Source organism: Myotis nattereri, assembly GCF_964212035.1.
Source record: "Myotis nattereri genome assembly, chromosome: 4".
Taxonomy (NCBI): Eukaryota; Metazoa; Chordata; class Mammalia; order Chiroptera; family Vespertilionidae; genus Myotis; species Myotis nattereri.
The window spans coordinates 93,057,554-93,075,970 of record NC_138079.1 but is presented as its reverse complement, the minus strand read 5'-3'; the positions used below and the strand labels follow the sequence as shown (position 1 = coordinate 93,075,970).

The following is an 18,417-nucleotide window of genomic DNA, read 5'->3' as shown; positions in this document are numbered from 1 at the left end:
TTGGCTGGGGCATCTCAGTTTTCTTACACAGGGCCTCTCACCCTTCAATAAGCTAAATCAGTTTTCTTCCATAGTAGTTTCAGGGCAGGATTTCAAGAGGGTGTAAGACCCTGTAGAACTCACACACCGTTATTTCTGCCACATTCCATTGGTAAAGGCAGAACACTAGCCATTCCAGATTCAAGAAGGTGGAGAAATAGATACACCCGCAATGGAAGGTGTGGCAGAGTCCCATGGTGAAGGGATATTTTGCAGGGATGGGAGGAATTTGTGGTCATTGAACAGTTGACGACTGCCCCAAACTGGTTTTCTTGGTTTCACCCACCAGTATTTTCCAAAGTGAAGCAATGAAAATCATTTCAATAATGATAATATCCTTTGGATCAAAGTACTTAGAAGAACTGCTTAGAGGAACAATTTTAACATTTGCTCCGTGGCATATTTTTAAAATTATTTTTTAAAATTTATTTTTCAATAACAGTTGACATATAATATTATACCAGTGTCATATGTATACATAGTGTTTAGACATTTCTATACCATAAAGTGATCCCCCATCCCCCAGGTAAGTCTAGTACCTATCTGACACCATACATAGTTACTATAATATTATTGAATATATTCCCTGTGGTGTACTTTATATCCCCATGACTATTTTTATAACTAGCATTTTGCACTTCTTAATCCCTTTCATCATTTTCACACATCTCCTCACCCTTTTCCCGGCTGACAACTATCAATTTTTTTCTCTGTATATGTGAGCCCATTTCTGTTTTGTTTATTATTCTTGTTTCTTAGATTTCACATATGAGTGAAACCATACAGTATTTGTCTTTCTCTATCTGATTTATTTCACTTAGCATAAAACCCTCTAGGTCCATTCATGTTGTTGCAAATGGTCATATTTCATGGCTGAGTGATAATTTTAATGTATATATGTACCACATCATCTTTTTCCATTTGTCTGTCAATGGACACTTAAGTTGCTTCCATGTCTTGGCTGTTGTGAATGATGCTGCAGTGAACATAGGGATGCATATATCTTTTCAAATTTGTATTTTAGGTTCCTTCAGATAAATACCCAGAAGTGGAATTGCTGGGTGATATGGTAGTTATATTTTTAAATTTTTGAGGAATTTCCAAACTTTTCTATAGTTGCAGTACCTGTTTACTATCCCTCAAACAGTGTAAGAGGAATCCTTTTCTCCACTTGCCAGCACTTTTTGTTTGTTGTTTTATTGGTCATAGCCATTCTAACATGTATGAGATGATATCTTATTATAGTTTTAATTTGCATTCCCCTGATGGTTAGTGGTATTGAGCATCTTTTCATATGTCTTGGCCATCTGTATGTCCTCTTTGGAGAAATCTCTGTTCAGGTCCTCTGTCCATTTTTTAATTTGATTATTTGGTTTTTGCTGTTAAGTTGTATGAATTCCTTATATATTTTGGATATTAGCCCCTTACCAGATATATCATTGGGGAATGTCTTCCTCATTCAGTAGGTTGTCTTTTCATTTTTTTTTTTTATAGTTTTTTTATTTTATTTTATATATATATTTTTTTATTATTATTAGTTAAGGTATTACAAATGTGTCCTCATCCCCCCCTTTAACCCCCAACCTCCCCCCCACACACAAACTCATGCTCCCATCCCCCCGTTGTCCATGTCCATTGGTTTGGCTTATATACATGTATACAAGTCCTTCTGTTGATCTCTTCCCCTTACCCCCGCCCTCCTCTACTTTCCTTCTGGGGATTGATAGCCTGATCGCTGTTTCTCAGTCTTTGGGTCTGTCCTTTTTCATCAGTCTATGTTGTTCTCTATAATCCACAAATGAGTGAGATCATGTGGTATTTATCTTTCTCTGACTGGCTTATTTCACTTAGCATAATGCTCTCCAGTTCCATCCATGCTGTTGCAAAAGGCAAGAGTTCCTTTTTTTTTACCGCAGCATAGTATTCCATTGTGTATATGTACCACAGTTTTCTAATCCACTCATCTGCTGATGGGCACTTAGGCTGTTTCCAAATCTTAGCTATGGTGAATTGTGCTGCTATGAACATAGGGGTGCATATATCCTTTCTGATTGGCGTTTCTGGTTTCTTGGGATATATTCCTAGGAGTGGGATCACAGGGTCAAATGGGAGTTCCATTTTAAGTCTTCTGAGGTAGCTCCATACTGTTCTCCACAGTGGCTGCACCAGTCTGCATTCCCACCAGCAGTGCAGAAGGGTTCCTTTTTCTCCACATCCTCTCCAACACTTGTTGTTTGTTGATTTGTTGATGATAGCCATTCTGACAGGTGTGAGATGATAACGCATTGTCGTTTTGATTTGCATCTCTCGTATAATTAGTGACTTTGAGCAGGTTTTCATTGTCTTTTCATTTTGTTGATTGTTTCCTTCACTGTGCAAAAACTTTTTAGTTTTGGCTTAGTCTCATTTGTTTATTTTTTCTTTTGTTTCCCTTGCCTGAGGAGACACATATATTTTGCTCAGTCTTCTAACAGATGTTTTTCCAAGGATTTAAGAAAGTCTGAATAGCAGTGGAGTAGTAGAGGATTTTTCATGATCTAGAGTCAAGATGGCTTTATCACTCCTTTATCTTGCCTACTTTTTCTTTTATCATAGCATATCTTATATTTTACTAGATGCCAAATGTAAAAAGGAACGGAAGAAGAAAAAGAAGGTGACCAATATTATCTCATTTGATGATGAAGAAGATGAGCAGACCTCTGGTGATGTTTTTAAAAAGATACCTGGGACCGGGGAGAGCTCGGAGGAGAACTCTGACCGCTCCTCTGTCAATATCATGGCCTTTGAAAGCCCCTTTGGACCTAATTCCATTGGAAGCCAGAGCAGCAACTCATGGAAAATTGATTCTCTGTCTTTGAATGGGGAGTTTGGGTACCAGAAGCTTGATGTGAAAAGCATCGACGATGAAGATGTGGATGAAAATGAGGATGACATGTACACGTCGGGAAGGAAGCGCACGGGCCACTCAGAGTCGCCTGAGAAGTAAGTTCCACTCTAGGTTTTAACGAAGGATGGTACGTTAACTGCTTTCCCTTCCTGCAGAATTGGGTGAAAGAAGGGTGCAAGGTTTATATTTGTTTAGGGCATCTTTCATTTTTCAGATCTTGATTTAGGAGGAAGGAGCATTATTAGCTTCTCGAGAACTAAGAGGGGAAGGGAGTATGTTTGAAGGTACCTATTACAAAATTAGTGTCAAGATGCATGCCTTGAAACTTTTGCTTTACATATCCAGCTTTCATTTTTGTTTTCTAGCTTTTCCTCCCAACTTTAACTTGCTTCTAGCATAGGGAGCTCAGGAGAAAGGCAGGGTTATTCTAGAAAATAGCCGTGGGCTGGTGACGTCTGTGTCTATCCGCAGGGGTGTGAGCATCAGTGATTTGCCTGCACTTGCTGCTTTAACATTGGAGTTGCTGTAGTCTTATGCCTGTGGAAGGGGCTTGACACATGAAGGCATAAAGCAAACAAGTACAGTTAAGAGCTTGGTTTTTGGAATCAAGACAACCTGGGCCTTGTGTACTAGCTCCTTGGCTTAGGTTGGATGAGGTTGGACAAGTTACTTCACCTCCCAGAGTCTCAGGGCTCATCAGAGACCTGGGAGAAAAACAGTATCTTCTTAGTAGGGTTGTCATCAAAGTACTGAGCTATTCCATGTGGGCTGTCTGCACCCTACTATTGTAATGATATTCCCAAGCTTGGTTTTACTCTTCATGCCAAATAAATTAGTTTTCACTTAGGCGTTACAGTGGTCAATGCTATCCTGATCACTCTGACTTCAAAACCAGCCCACGAGAGTGAAACAGAGATAGTGAGACCCCATGGTATGACTGAAAGGTACAGTATGTCTTAGCCCTAAACTTTCCACTTTCATGCTTTAATAGTTTTTCTTTTTTATTTCTCATGAGACTATGCCTACTTTTGTCTTTGATTGTTACCCTGGTCCTCATTCACGTGGGTACCTGCATTAGTATCATCTGATTGGCCATCGGTGTGACATGTCGGATGTTATAAGCTATGTATATAATTTCCTAATCCGTAGGTTAGTGGATACCACCCTCACAGGATGGATGAAAAATGGGATTCGTAGAGAGTTGAGATCTGTCAGAGCAATGGGCAAAGCTGGGTTAAGGTTAGGTTATGCTGTACTCCATAGCTTACACTGTACTGTCGAATATTTTCCATGTAATTCTGAATGTCGATTGGTTGAGTTCAGTTAGATCAGTGGTCGGCAAACTCACTAGTCAACAGAGCCAAATATCAACAGTACAACGATTGAAATTTTTTTTGAGAGCAAAATTTTTTAAACTTAAACTATATAGGTAGGTACATTGTTATTAACTTAATTAGGGTACTCCTAAGGCTTAGGAAGAGCTACACTCAAGGGGCCAAAGAGCCGCATGTGGCTCGCGAGCCGCAGTTTGCCGACCACGGTTAGATCAATATGTCATGTTTGTTAAAGGTTCCCCCATTGTTGAGTATTGACATCTTCCTAATGGCAGCTTTGTCTGTCGTAGCTTTTTCTTATCAGCCATTGTGAAATAAACATTTTCATGCAGAGGCTTTTTCTCCTCCTGAAGTAATCATTAGAGTAGCGTCCCTGCAGCTTGTTTTGCTGACAGGCCGTGAATGTTTTGTTCCTGGAGTCCAGGTCTTGTGATGGGCTGTGTTAGTCAGGGTTCATCAGAGAAACAGGACGAAGAGGGTGTGCGTATCTCTCTCTCTCTGTGTATCTGTCTGTCTAGAGAGATTTATTTTAAGGGATTGGCTCATGTGATGGTGGAACTTCGACGAGTTCAGAAAATGGAGGGTGGGCTGGCAGGCTGGAGACTCAAGGGAGAGTTGCAGTGTAAGTCCTAAGGCTGTCTGCTGGCAGAACTTCTTCTCAGTCTTTTTCTATGAAGGCCTTTAACTGATTCAATGAGGCCCACCCAAATTATGGAGGGTAGTCTGCTTTACTAGTACCCAATGTCTGCCGATTTAAAGGTTCATTTCATCTGAAAAATACCTTCCCAGGAGCATAGAATAACGTTTGATCATATCTGGCTACTGTGGCATAGCCAAGTTGACACTTAAAATTCACCCTCACACTTGCCTTTAGTCTTAATCTAGGCCTTCCAGGAAATGCCACTTGTGTTCTGTGTCTCTGCAGGTGAGAGCAACTGAGTTTATTCACTTCATGGGTTTTCATTGGCCTCAAACTCAGTCATTTCTCTTCCTAATGACCAGTGCCATTGAGGGAGTCTGGAGGGGAGGCCGCCTTGCAAGCCAAGGTAGCTGCCAGCATTGTGATGTGTGAGACAGGACAGTGCAGGTGACCTTCACAGAGCTGGCCCTTCGGGGCCATCGAGCCTCCTGCAAATTCTGGAGCCTCTCCTGCGTAAATGGGGTCTTGAGTGAGCATTCACAGAGCATCTTGGGGAAGGAGCAGGACTGATGAGGGCCTATGAATAATGCTTTCCCTTAAAAAAATTTTTTTTAAATTGATTTCAGAGAGGAAGGGAGAGAAGTAGAGAGATAGAAACATAAATGATGAGAGAGAATCATTGATTGGCTGCCTCCTGCACTCCCCTTACTGGCTGGGGAATTGAGCCCACAACCCGGGCATGTGCCCTTGGCTGGAATCAAACCTGGACCCTATAGTGCGCAGGCCTGGGCAAGGGCTAATGCTTTCCTTCCGATTGTAAGAAAATGTTCATATGTACGGTCTCGGGGCCTGAGGGGCCAGAACTTGAGCAGTGTAACCGCACAGCTGGGTTTGTGAGGGGAGTGGCCAGGTGAGGCCAGGGGAAGCACTCTGTGGTCTGTCACCGCCTCTGGCAAGGTCGACGCTCTGAGGGCTTTCAGATGCTCTGTTGGCCAAAGGCTGAGTTCTGTGCCTCTGTTTGCTAGGAGTTAAACCACTTATTTGATGACTAAGGAAAATCTTGTCCCTCAAGATTTTGGCTTTGCTTTTTTTTTTTTTCAAGAGGATAATACCTTGATTGTAGAAAGTAGTTTTTCTGTCACTTCATATGTGTTCTATGATACCACCAGGAAAGTAGGGTGAAAACATAATTCAGAAAGAATTTCAAACATGTGGGGAAATGTTGCACCTCACTAGCAATTAAGCAAAGGCAAAGTGAAAGCAGATACTATGCTCGCCTGTCATATTTGCGGAGAGTTAAAGTGAGAACTGGGAAAAGGCGGGCCCTGGTTAGTGTCCTGGCTGTGGCATGCCCTTGGTGTGTCCTCAGGCTTGGTATGCTCCAGGCACACAGTAGGCGCATGCTGCGGAATGAGTGATGTAAGGCACCCTCCTCCGTAGCTGGTTAGTGTTGGCAGCCCTCTAGAAAACAGTGTCAGCAGCCTTAGAAATGTCGACCTCACTTGACTTAGCAACCCCACTGCCAGGGATCTACCCAAGGGCCGTCTCCGGGAGCAGGCTGCTGCCTCAGATAGCAAAGTCCGTACTTAGAGAAGCAGAACCTCAGAGCCGTCCGACACGTGTGACCACAGAGGAGCGGTTAACATCGCGTGAACCTCGACAGCTTAATGTTTAGGACCTTAAACCTCTCAAATGCGAAGTGTAAGAGTATCCAAGTAGTTTGAAATGAACTTGTGAGTTTATGCTGAATGAAAAAAGGCGAATATAAAATCCTACATTTAGTTTCAGTATGGCCTCGTAAAGAAAACTGTGTTCAAGAAAGAAAAGACACACTAAAAGGAGATGGTGTCTAAATCAGCTGTGGTTTGGGTAATGTGGTGTTGGGTGTCATTTTCCCCCTCCTCTTTTTAACATTTTCTTGGTTTTACAATGTGTTTTACTTTTCTAACAAAAAGCAACACCTGCTCTTATGTGGCACCATATTCTGAATTGGTCTCTGCCTCAGGAGCCACTTTGGTGTAACTCAGTTTTGAGGTGTGACCCTTGGCCCCTTTTGCTTGGGTCCCAAACCTCAGCTGCTGGAGTCTGGCTTCCCCTTGTACCCTGCATGTGTTGCTGGGAAGTGGCAAGATTTCCCCTCAGAAACAGCAGCAAGTGCAATGGTGGGGAAAGGACAGGTGGTTTTGCTGCCTTCTGAGGGGTGCCCTGACTGCCTCTGGGTGTCTGGGAGTCCCTCAGTCACCAGCTGCTGGACTGGAGCCCCAGGAGGACAGTTCTGTACAGGTTCTAGGGGCACAGCCCCGTTCATGGAAGAAGGAGCCTTCTTCTCTTGTGCCCTAGAGCGCCATCTGAGAGCCTCATTGTGTGTGTACCTGCAGGATTAAATGATACATTTTGCAAAATTCTGTAGACTTTTGTTTGGTGCCAAATGTATGACCACAAGCTAGAGCGGGCTGAAAGCAGAATTTCTACATGATGATCTCTAAAAGAAGGGGTGGCCAGCTACACCTGCTGGCCAGGTCCTCTACACAGCTGCGAATGGTTGGTTGTTACATGTTTAAGGGATTGTTAAACAAACAAACAAAGCTAAACAAACAAAAACCCAAAGAAGAATAAGTATGGCCACAAGGCCTAAACTTTGGCTATCTGGTCCTTTCTAGGAAAGTGTTGTTGATCCCTGCTCTAAGGAATGAAAAGAAACCGCTATGCATCATGCGTGGTGGGCAGGAGCCAGGAGCCCCATTGTTCCTGGGTTTGGAAGACCTGTGCTTGAGCCCCCACAGCCTTGGTTCTGTCCTTAAGGCTTATGACCGTGTACGAGTCAGAATCTTTTGAGTTTTTCTCCCTCTCTCCCTTCTTCCCTCCTTTCCTCCTCCCACCTCCCCTCCCTTTTCCTTGTCTTTCCCTCTCCCTCCCCACCCCTCCCTTCCTCCCTCTGTTAAGTAGGTGTGATTATGATCTGCTCTGGTCCTCACAGCTGAGTTACAGAGTGAGTTTATAGTCTGTAAATGTGCTGTGGGCAGTACTTTCTCAAATGAGTTGAATTGAGCCAGCCTGGTACTACAAAGGTTAGTTCTGTATTCAGTGGATGTGGTGACAATTTAACAGATAATGTGAGCTGGTTTATGTTTGAGTGACCCCCTTTCTTGGAAGGGACCCAGACATGGTCTGGTCTGATTCTGCTCTTTACTTGAGAGGGTTTGAGAACCAACGAGGCAAAGTGCCAGCCCAGGTCACGTGGCTGCCATCATTTCAGAGCCTGGAACACACCATGCTTCCTCCTTCAGCACTTTGCACATGCTATTCCCTCCCCCTCCATCCCTCTTGTCCCTCCTCTTCACTCAGGTAACTCTTGTGCTTCCTTCAGCTCTCACCTCAAACCTCCCTTCTTCCAGGAAGCCTTCCATGACCTTCTGACCAGCTCCATGAGGATGAGCTGTTGTTCTACACCTTTTAGGGGGAATACTTGATTCATGTCTGTGCCCCCCAATAGACTAAGCTCCATGAGGGCAGGATAAACACTGTGTGCTGGCTCTTTTGCCAGCACAGAATATATGTGCTGCATACTGCCTGGCATATAGTAGGTGCTCAGTAAAAAGTGGCTGAAAGAACAAATGCAAGGGGTCTGGCTCCAGACTTCGTGCTCCCGACTCCCAGTCTGCATCTCCTGCTATGCCCAGTCCTGTCATGGTTAGTTCCCAAGAAGGAGCTTGTGGGAGGCCCAGCGGATGCTTGTGGTGACCTGAGCCCTCAGGGGCCCTTCGACCTTTCACATAGCTGTATTCTTTCATCACAGGCCACTGGACGGGAACACCTGCCTCTCCCAGATGCAGAGCTGGGCTCCTCTGCAGGTGCTGCACGGCGACACCGATGTCCTCTTTCCGGTCAGCGGAGTGGGCTCCTTCAGCCCTGCAGGTGGGTGCTTCCTGCCTGCTCTTTCCCTCCACTACGAGTGTAGAGTGTCGGCTCTGAGAACCACAGGGGTGTCTGGGCCACTTCTGCTGGTGGGAGTGGGGGCAAGGAGGCCGGGCTCAGAACAGGAGGGCTGCTGAGGTTCGGAGGGACAGTGGGTTTGGCTTCACTTCCTGCTGAACCTGGGTATTTTGAGATGCCCTCGCCTGAATAAGGTTGGGCAAAATGGGCTGGCAGGTCACCAGGGAGTACCCAGTCTGCTTTTCTTCTTGCCAGTGATTTGCTGAACTTGGTCATGTACAAGTTGACTACAAAGGATGACCATTATTTGAGCCTCTTAGGAGAAGGGAGGTCACAGAACCCATAGCTGTGGAGGCCCTGGCACCCTTGGCAGCAGAGTGCTTAGGGTCAGGGAGTAGCTTGCTCAGACCTGCCTGTGGAGTGGGTAGCAGTTCGGGCCCAGTCCCTGCTGCTGAGCACCCTTATGTGTGGTTTGTTATTCTGTAGTGAGGGCAGGTCACGGGGAGAGGGGGGACAGACGTGCAGGAGCCCAGCTGGCCCAGAGGAGTGGGAGTGAATGCAGCCGACTCAGTGCCTGGCACTTCCCCACAGCACCACCAGGTCCCCGAGGCCGTGGTCTCCCAACCCCACCCTGACCTCTTCCCAGGGCCAGGTTTAAGAAACTGACGGGGCTGCCAACTGCTCAGGAAGCTGCTGGCTTTCTGAGCTGGATGACAGACTGTTGTCCTTGCCACTGTGCAGGGAGCACTGGAGTTTCTAGGGTTTGTTCGTGGCTCGCAGCTCACCACCCAGGTCCCCGTTCACCTTGCCCTGCTCCCCCCGGAGGCGCCTTTCGGTAGGGCTGTGAGGTATTGCTGGGCTGAGAGGTGCATGCACTCTAGGCAGTCTGTTTTGTTTCCAGTGGCTGTTTCGTTTTTTAACTGGGCTCCTCTAACCATCAGATGCTGGGCACATGGCTGGCTGCTCCGAAATGCTGTTTGCCACTAAACTGGGATTTGGTCTTATCTCACCCAGCATTCTCCATCCCTCTGGGCTTTCTGTAGACCAGTGTCTCTAGGGCAGTGATGGCGAACCTAAGACACGCGTGTCAGAGGTGACACACGAACTCATTTTTTTGGTTGATTTTTCTTTGTTAAATGGCATTTAAATATATAAAATAAATATCAAAAATATAAATCTTTGTTTTACTATGGTTGCAAATATCAAAAAATTTCTATATGTGACATGGCACCAGAGTTAAGTTAGGTTTTTTCAAAATGCTGACACGCCGAGCTCAAAAAGTTCGCCATCACTGCTCTAGGGGAAGTAGCCCCTGGCTAGGTCCAGGACCCTCGCGGACCCTCAAGAGCAGACATCCCCTGGCAGGTTGCCCACAGTCCTACCTCTGGCCTTTGTCCTGGCGGACCCAAGGCTGTCTTGTCACTGTTGATGGGGCCCGAGCTCCAGCATCGGATTGCCCTCACCAGAGAGGCTGCACAGGAGCCAGTCTGCCAGCTGTTTCCCTTAGAACAGTAACAGAGCTCTCAGTGGCCTTGGGCAATGTGACAGCCAGAGGGACAAGTGCCAGCAGGAGCATGGCATGGGAGGCAGATTCATCCAGGCGGCTTGGAGACACTGGAGCTGGAGCTGGGGGAACCGTCACCCGAGTGGATTGCAGGGTGCATCAAGTCCCTCCTGCATGATGCCCCATTTCCACGGCAGGCGTGTGGCCCAGGTGGCGCTGGGACTGGCCTGCCTGCAGGGGGACCCTTCCCTAGGCAGCACCCAGCATGGCCATGATTCCTTTCCCAAACTCCTTTTCTTTCCCTCCTTTTCTGACTACTGCCCCTTCTGACCGACACCCCCTAATTGAGTGATCTTAACGTATTCTCTCAGTCAGGCCTGGGAGCCATTTCGTGTTGTTGGTGGTGAGTTTGCACACAAGGGGCTCCTCCCTTAGGAGACCGTCCCATCATCTTTGAAAATGTTAGTGCCTCTGCTGTCATTGCCTTTGGGGTATTAGAGGAAGGGAGGGAGAGAGGAGGATAAACAGGGGGAGAGGGACATGGTGGGGAAGATGGATGTGTTGGTAGCTAAGTCTTGGGAGGGAGAAAGCGGCGGAGAAGGGGACCCTGAACATAGAGTCATTATCCTTCTGGATCTTGGAAGGGGGTGTTCTGTGGATCGGGGGCTGAGCTTTGGGCTGCATTTCTGGGGCGAGGGAGGGGCTCAGGTCAGGGAGCTGCCAGGCCAGGGCTTGATCCCCAGTAGGGGGTGTGCAGGAGGCAGCCAATCGATGTTTCTTTCTCATTATGCTTCTCTATCCCTCTCTCTAAAATAAATAAAAAAACATTAAAAAATAAAATTAAGATAGTAGTAGCGGCAGTACCTGCCTCAGAAGGGACGTGGCAGATGAGTGAGCTAGTCTGTGTCTCCGACTGCTCTGTGGCTCTGGGGTCTCAGCTCACTACAGCCATCAGCTCGTTGAAGGGAAATCCGCTGGGGGCTGAGTCAGTGTTGTATCCAGGATGCTGGTGGGTGATGGTGGCCTTCACTCCAACTACGAGTTTCCATGTGTACTGGTGTGTTGGAGCCCCTGTCCTTGCTTCAGGGAGAGAACCTGAGCCGTGTGAGTCAGGTTAGAGAGGGTGCGGTGACCCCTGGAAGGTCTGGAGCCTTTGAACGAGGGTGAAAACGGCTGGGAAGCAAGGAGTGGGAGGTAGTTAGGGGGAGCTGGCAGGTTTGGGCACCACTAGCTCTGTGATGGGAGGGCAGTTGAGTGCCAGGTTCTGAGGGTACAGCCAGTGGGAAGTGGTGACAGAAGAAGAGTGGATTTGAAGGTCATGATCATTTGGTGGCCCTGAAGAACATCCCAGTGGAGATTTCCGGTAGGCAGTGAGAAATGTGGGACTGGGACTCAAGATTCAGGTCCTAGCCAGAGGCGAGGGTTGAGCATGGTCATCTTCATAGCGTGGAGTCTGTAGCTAAGACCTTGCTGGATTTATCGGGGACAGAGGCCACAGAGCTGAAATTCAGGGACACCTTTGCTCAGGAATCAGAGAAAAAGATGGTAGGGGAGGGGGACCAAAGATCATTGCTATGAAGGCCGAGAAAGGAGTGCTTCAAGGAGGAAGGTAGGAGGGGGACCGAGGGAAGCGCTCTTCGGGTCCTTTGAGGGCAAATCCAGTTGCCTGGGAAGATGAGAGCCCCTGGCTCACTGAGTGTTTGTTCTCCCTGAGTTTTACACATATTACAATTTATTATGTGGTAGGTGTTAAGTGTTGTATGGTAGGCAGTAGAGTCATCCCATTTCATAGATGAGGAAACTGAGGCACAAAGAGCATAGGTCACTTGCTGAGTTAAAGTTGGGAGCAGGGCTTGAGCCCTGGCAGCCCTCAGTCTTAAACTAACCACAATACCCTGGTATGAGAAAGGGGAGGCGGCAAAGTAGACACTCTCTTTTCCCTTCAAACTTCTTGGAAGAGGTAGGAGTACGTGGAGTAGCTTGATGGTGTCAGCAGGGTGAAAAAGGTGAAAAACCATTTTTTTCCTTTTAGAGGTCCCTTAGTTGAACCCCTTAAGAGCTGGGGAGTCTTGAGCAGGATGACACTAGCATAAACGGAAGGAATGACACGGAGGAGGCTGTCACGGACGGCTTAGGGAAACCAGAGGTGTTCCCCTCCGACTGTGTTCCTGTTCCGGTCCAGGCCTGGCTTGTGCTGGGCATTGACAAGCCAGAAGTTTCTCCAGTGAGCAAATGTTCGGGGTGAAGCTGGCCTTAATGTCACCATCTAGCCCAAGGGGTATATGATTTGCACTTCTTTCTGGAAAGAGACTTGAATAGCAGCTGATAACATTTATGAAAATCGTCAGTGCCTCTTGCCTGTTGTTTCTGGAGATTATTTGTGGCCTCACTTCTTCCAAACGCCTTTCCCACATGCCGCTGAATGCAGGGCAAGTGGCTTCTTAGAAATCAGCAGTCACTTCCTTTTGACCAGAACAGACACTGTCAGCGGTTAGACTGTGCTGCCCTCTCGTGTCCATTTTGAGCCACTACAGGCAGGAGCAGTTTTGTGTAACAGAAAGCTTTGTTATTCGCTGATTCTGAGGTTGGCCCTGAATATGGACTTCATGGGGAATTCCAGCTGGCTAAGGTAAAAAAGGTTGGGGCCTTCTATCAGTGACTGATGCAAAATCTGAGATGGACAAAAAAAATGAAACCGGTAGCAGACAAAAAGGGAAAAATTTCCAAGTCAACTTGTTTAGCAGATGAGCTATTGTGCTGTCTGCTGTGTCCTCGCCTCATGGAGAAAATGCGATGACAACAGAAACCTGACCTGCTCTCTGTGATTGCTCTCTGTTCCCAGGTGCCCCCCTCGGAAGCCTGGAGAACGGGACAGGACCCGAGGATCACGCTCTCCCGGAGCCCGGACCTCGGTACAAGTGAGTGCGTGGTCAGAAACCAGGTTGCCTTTGGGGTTGGATTTTATGCAGCATTTTATTCTTTTCTAAAGATAGGGGGGCACCTGCTAGGATTGAAGGGCAAGGCTGTATTTGTGTTCAGTTTTAACTTAACATCACAAAATGTGGAGTTGTCAGGGGTCAAAGGGTGTGAGCGACTTTGTAAGAAATAGGATTTGCATACCACCTTTACTTTGTGCACTTTTGGGGCCAAATCTGGGTACCTTCTCTGTCATTATTTACTAATTTTAATATTTGATCATGTTGAATAATTAATATTATATGATATTTAAGCCGCTTAGATAGCATATGTTTGTGAAGTGCTTAGTCTGGCTTTAGTAGTAAGTGCAGTATCAGTCTTCTTTTTTCAAATTAAACCATCTCAGTACATTAAGTTGCCCAAAGTCCTTGGCTGTGTGGTGGCACAGTGAAGTCTCTGTTCTGTGTGAACCTTGTTGCTGTTACTGTATTTCCTTCTTTCTCGTCATGGCTTTAATTTGGTGTTTCATTTGCAAGCTCAGCTCCAGGCTGGGAGCCGGATTGCCCCATACCTCGCTTGGGGCTGTGGCCTCTCCCTGGGGAGCCAAGCTGTGCTCTCTGAAACCACACTGCCTGTAGGAGGCTGTACCCATCAGTAGTGTCAGGAAGGGTTGGTGCCCGACACATCCAGGACTCCGAGTCCTTTTTGCTGTTTGTCTTAGAAAAACTGGAAAATGCAGCATTAAATGAAAAAATCACTTTCAACTCCCAACTCTGTTTCCGTGTTGCTATTTTGATCCTTTTCCTCTTAGTGGGGTGTGTGTGTGTGTGTGTGTGTGTGTGTGTGTGCGTGTGCCTGTGTATGTGCTTGTGTGCTTTAACCACACTGTGGCCCTGCTGTCTTCATAAAAGATGTGCTGTTTTTCCATGTTGCAAATGCTTTGTAAATATACAGCCGGTTCTCATTATCTCTGGTAACTGTGTTCTGTGCAGTTGCTGTGAAGGCGGAACCACTGCTCAGGGGAAATGGAGGGCTGGGCTCCTGTGAACCTCTCACAGCCCTTTCGTCAGCCATCAGTACATACCTTTGGTTTATGTCTGTTCCTGTTCTAAGACACCTGATTTAACATATATTGTTGACTTTTTGACATTGAACTCATGGCCATTAGCACTGTAACTCCTGCTTGAACAAAAGATTACCTGACACTTATTTTCTTCGCAATGGATATCACAGCCTTCTGGTGCTTGGGAACACCAGATGGCCCTTTAACACTACGCTTAAATAGCACAGTCACCAAGAAATGTGAAAAATGTGGCACTAAATCACCCACCAAAGGACACACTTGCAGTATGAGAGTTGAAAGATGGAGGCAGAGCTCACCCTGTTGGTGTCAGCGGGGAGCACACACACCTGGGGCCCTGCCACGTGCAGGAGTGAGCACGGGAGCACGGAAGCACCGCGAGGTGGATTTTGGGGTTACAGATACATTATTGGGCGGGGACACTTGTAGGTCAGGAATTGCAAATAATGAGGACTGACTGTAATTCCGAAGGCTGCCTTCTGTTCCTTGTAGTAGATGTAGCTGAATAAACTTAGCACCAGTTAGTGTTTGAATGGTGAGGGTGTGCATTTGAAGTCGCTGAGTGTAACCTCTTTCTGCCTGCCTTTTCCCAGCGTGGAAGCCAGTCCTCCAGGCCAAGGAAGTCCTCTGAGCAGCTTGTTACCTCCTGCCTCGGTGCCAGAGTCGATGACAATTAGTAAGTACTTTCTGAGTCGCCTCCGCTGGTCCTGGGATGCCTCCTGGGCCTGTGCGTTGCGGCGGCGCCTCTGTGCTTGCTCCTACGCGACTGTTGTGAAGTGTGGGGTCAGGTCAGGTGTGTGCATCCCTGGCGCGGACGTGGAGTGTGGTGCGTGGTTGCAGGCTCGCTGAGCCGTGCTTGCATGTGATGCGTGGGCTTGTGCACACTTTCCAGGACATGCTCCTGGAGTGGGGCAGCGCTAGGTTAGAGGGCAGTCTTCTCTCGTTCAGGGCTTTAGGGTTCACCTCCTGGAAGGCTGTCAGCTACAGCAGGGTTGTTTAGTTGCGTGTCCTTTGTAGCTCTGGAGGAGTCATTTTTCTAAGCGAGGAAGCGTGTGTCTCTCAAAGATGAATGAAAGTTGCTGGTGATCAGGTTCAGACTGTTTCCAACCTCACCACCCAGAAAAAAGTGTTAGAGGAGTAGCAATTAAGAGGACGTCTGAGTGGCTTTATGTGATCAAGATGAGCCTGCTGTGTCTTCATGAGCTAGGCAGGTCTGTTTAGAGCAGTGATTCTCAACCTTGGCTGCACATTAGAATCACCTGGGAATCTTTTTAAAATCCTGATTTCTGGGCCTCATCCTCCGGAAATTCTGTTTCTTTGTTATGGGGTGGGGCCACAACATTAGTAACAAAGCAACAGAATTTCCAGAGGATGAGGCCCAGAAATCAGGATTTTAAAAAGATTCCCAGGTGATTCTAATGTGCAGCCAAGGTTGAGAACCACTGGTTAAGAGGCAGGCGGGAGCTGGTGTGGGCTCCGGGCGGGCAGAGCCCAGGACTCCTGGCCCACTGTTCTCATCCCATGGGCAGGAAGGAAGCGGGGGCAGAGGAGAAACTGCCTCTATTCCCGCAGGTAGGATTCAATGGTCTGAACTTACACGGGGAAATATTTACAACCTTTCCCCCCAGCCTCTAGGAAATTTAGCATTTTCTTAATTGTGAAAGTAGCAGCAAGACATAGGAAGTGGTTAGAAAACGGGTGACTGTGTCACTGACAGAAGTCACAGGCACCTGCAAAACTGGCATGAAAGAATCTCAGAGTGTCATTTCTGCATGAAAACGTGGTCGTTTTTTAATGTGATAATAAAGAATCCTATATATTATTATGCTAGGTTTTTCTTTTTGCATTTTCATAATTCTATTTCAATATAGTCTGTTTGCTTTGTAATCGTGTGTGTCTTATTTTATATAATTTAAAACATTTTGCCGAAACCGGTTTGGCTCAGTGGATAGAGCGTTGGCCTGTGGACTGAAGGGTCCTGGGTTCGATTCCGGTCAAGGGCATGTGCCTGGGTTGCGGGCATATCCCCGGTGGGAGATGTGCAGGAGGCAGCTGATCGATGTTTCTCTCTCATCGATGTTTCTAACTCTCTATCTCTCTCCCTTCCTCTCTGTAAAAAATCAATAAAATATATTTAAAAAACAAACAAAAAAAACCAAAACATTTTTCCCGAGAAGAGGCCCATGAGCGTCACCAGACTGCAGAGTGGGTCCATGGTCCACAAAGGCGACATCCTCTCCGGCCGTCAGGCCCCTTTCTAGAAGGTGCACACCGTATCCCTCTCGGATGGCTGCGTACATCGGTGGCGTGGCCTGGGAGGCGACGTGCCCCACCCCCATCAGGGCTGTCATTGCTCAGGAAGGAAGAGGGGCGTTTGGGAGCACCCTCTGACTCGGGGGTGAAGGAGGACATGAGCAGAGGCTGTGAGGTTGTTGTGTTGGGAATGACCCGCCTCACTTTGTACAGTGAAAGCGTGTAGTATTTTAGGACGCTCCGCAGCCTTAGATTCAGCCGAGCAGGTATTTAAAGATCGCCCAGGATGTGGGACATGAGCTAGGACAGTGATGGCGAACCTATGGCACGCGTGTCAGAGGTGACACACGAACTCATTTTTTTGGTTGATTTTTCTTTGTTAAATGGTATTTAAATATATAAAATAAATATCAAAAATATAAGTCTTTGTTTTACTATGGTTGCAAAGATCAAAACATTTCTATATGTGACACGGCACCAGAGTTAAGTTAGGGTTTTCCAAATGCTGACACGCCGAGCTCGAAAGGTTCGCCGTCACTGGGCTAGGAGATCACTAAGGTTGCTGGTTTTCAAATTCCAGTTGTTTTTCGCCACGGCACTGTTACTTACCCTGCAATTCCTTTCTTTTTTTGAATGTACACTTGAAAAATGTGAAAGTCTTTATTTAAAGAGGTAAGTTTATATAATTACAGTGACTGGAGAGCCACAATGGGTTGACTTAAATAGCAGGTGACTGTAAAAATGAAGACAGGGAGAAGGCAACCGTGTTCTGAAGCTGACCTCGCTGCTGCCTGTGCCGGCTGTGACTGAGGCCATTGTTGAAAAGACAGACCAGTGGGTGAGAGCATTGGGAAGGTGGAGGGCTGTCCTCTGCTGACCCGGACGTTGCCCTGGAAGCAGTCGGAAGGCTTGGAGAAGTGAGGGGGGCTGGTCTCTCTGATCACTGTATGTGACGCCTTGTCCTTGCAGCACGGGATGTTGTCTGTTTATGTGGGGACACTTCCATGTAGGGGTGAGGCTTGACTCTGTGCATCTACGGAACAGGGGTTTTGCCTTATTTCCATTTGTTTTGAAGAGGACAGTGATCCTGAGATTGGGGACATGAATAGCAGGCTTCATGGCTCCTCGTTTTAGGCACATTTGTAGGGGCCAGGCATCTTCACACACCCAGCGGTCCCAGCTTTGGCTGCCAAGTAGGTTCCTGCTCCCTGGGCTGAGGCCCCGCCTCTCGGGTACAGGGTTCGCTTTGTCACTGCTCTTTGGGGTGTACAGAGACCGCAGGCTGTGAGTCTTCCTCAGCCATTTTCTGTCCTTGAGGAAGTCACTGGCCCTGCTTGTGTGTGTTCACTGAGGAGGCTGCTCTGAACAGTTATGCTGATGGCAGGGGTGTAAGCCATTTTTCTTATTTTTACTCATACAGTTTTCTAAAAATGTAAACTCAGTTTTATTATTTCTCATCTTTGGCAAGTAGAGACATGTCCAGAGTGTACAGTTGAATCTCTGAGGAATAGGTCACTACGTCCACATTTTGACATTCTGTATCTGTCAGTGTGGTGTGTGGGGGATTGCTGTGTGGATATGGGGGTTCTGTGTTCTAGGTGGCTGTAAATTTCAGGGAGTCTAATGGGGGCAGCACTGTCATCCATCCTGTGTGTTTTCTGGCTGAGAAATCAGGGTTCTTAGAAACTGAATGGAGGGGGTTTTGACTTGTGTACCCCCTCCCTGCCCCACCTCCTGTGTCATCACAGGAAAAGAAGAGCTGTCTGTCTGGGTAAGCAGGGTGTATTACTGGTAGTTTGCTCGGGCCGCCATAATAATAAGCCACAGACT

The 18,417-nt window shown here is 47.1% G+C and overlaps 1 protein-coding gene across 1 annotated transcript in view; it reads left to right on the top strand.

Moving 5' to 3' along the window:
- Positions 1 to 18,417, top strand: part of SNX29 (sorting nexin 29) — a 447,929-nt gene that overhangs the window by 67,678 nt on the left and 361,834 nt on the right. The window contains exons 8-11 of the mRNA XM_081089509.1: positions 2,655 to 3,021; positions 8,697 to 8,815; positions 13,180 to 13,255; positions 14,928 to 15,010. Coding sequence (XP_080945635.1) covers positions 2,655 to 3,021; positions 8,697 to 8,815; positions 13,180 to 13,255; positions 14,928 to 15,010 — 645 coding nt within the window. The remainder of the gene's footprint in view (positions 1 to 2,654; positions 3,022 to 8,696; positions 8,816 to 13,179; positions 13,256 to 14,927; positions 15,011 to 18,417) is intronic.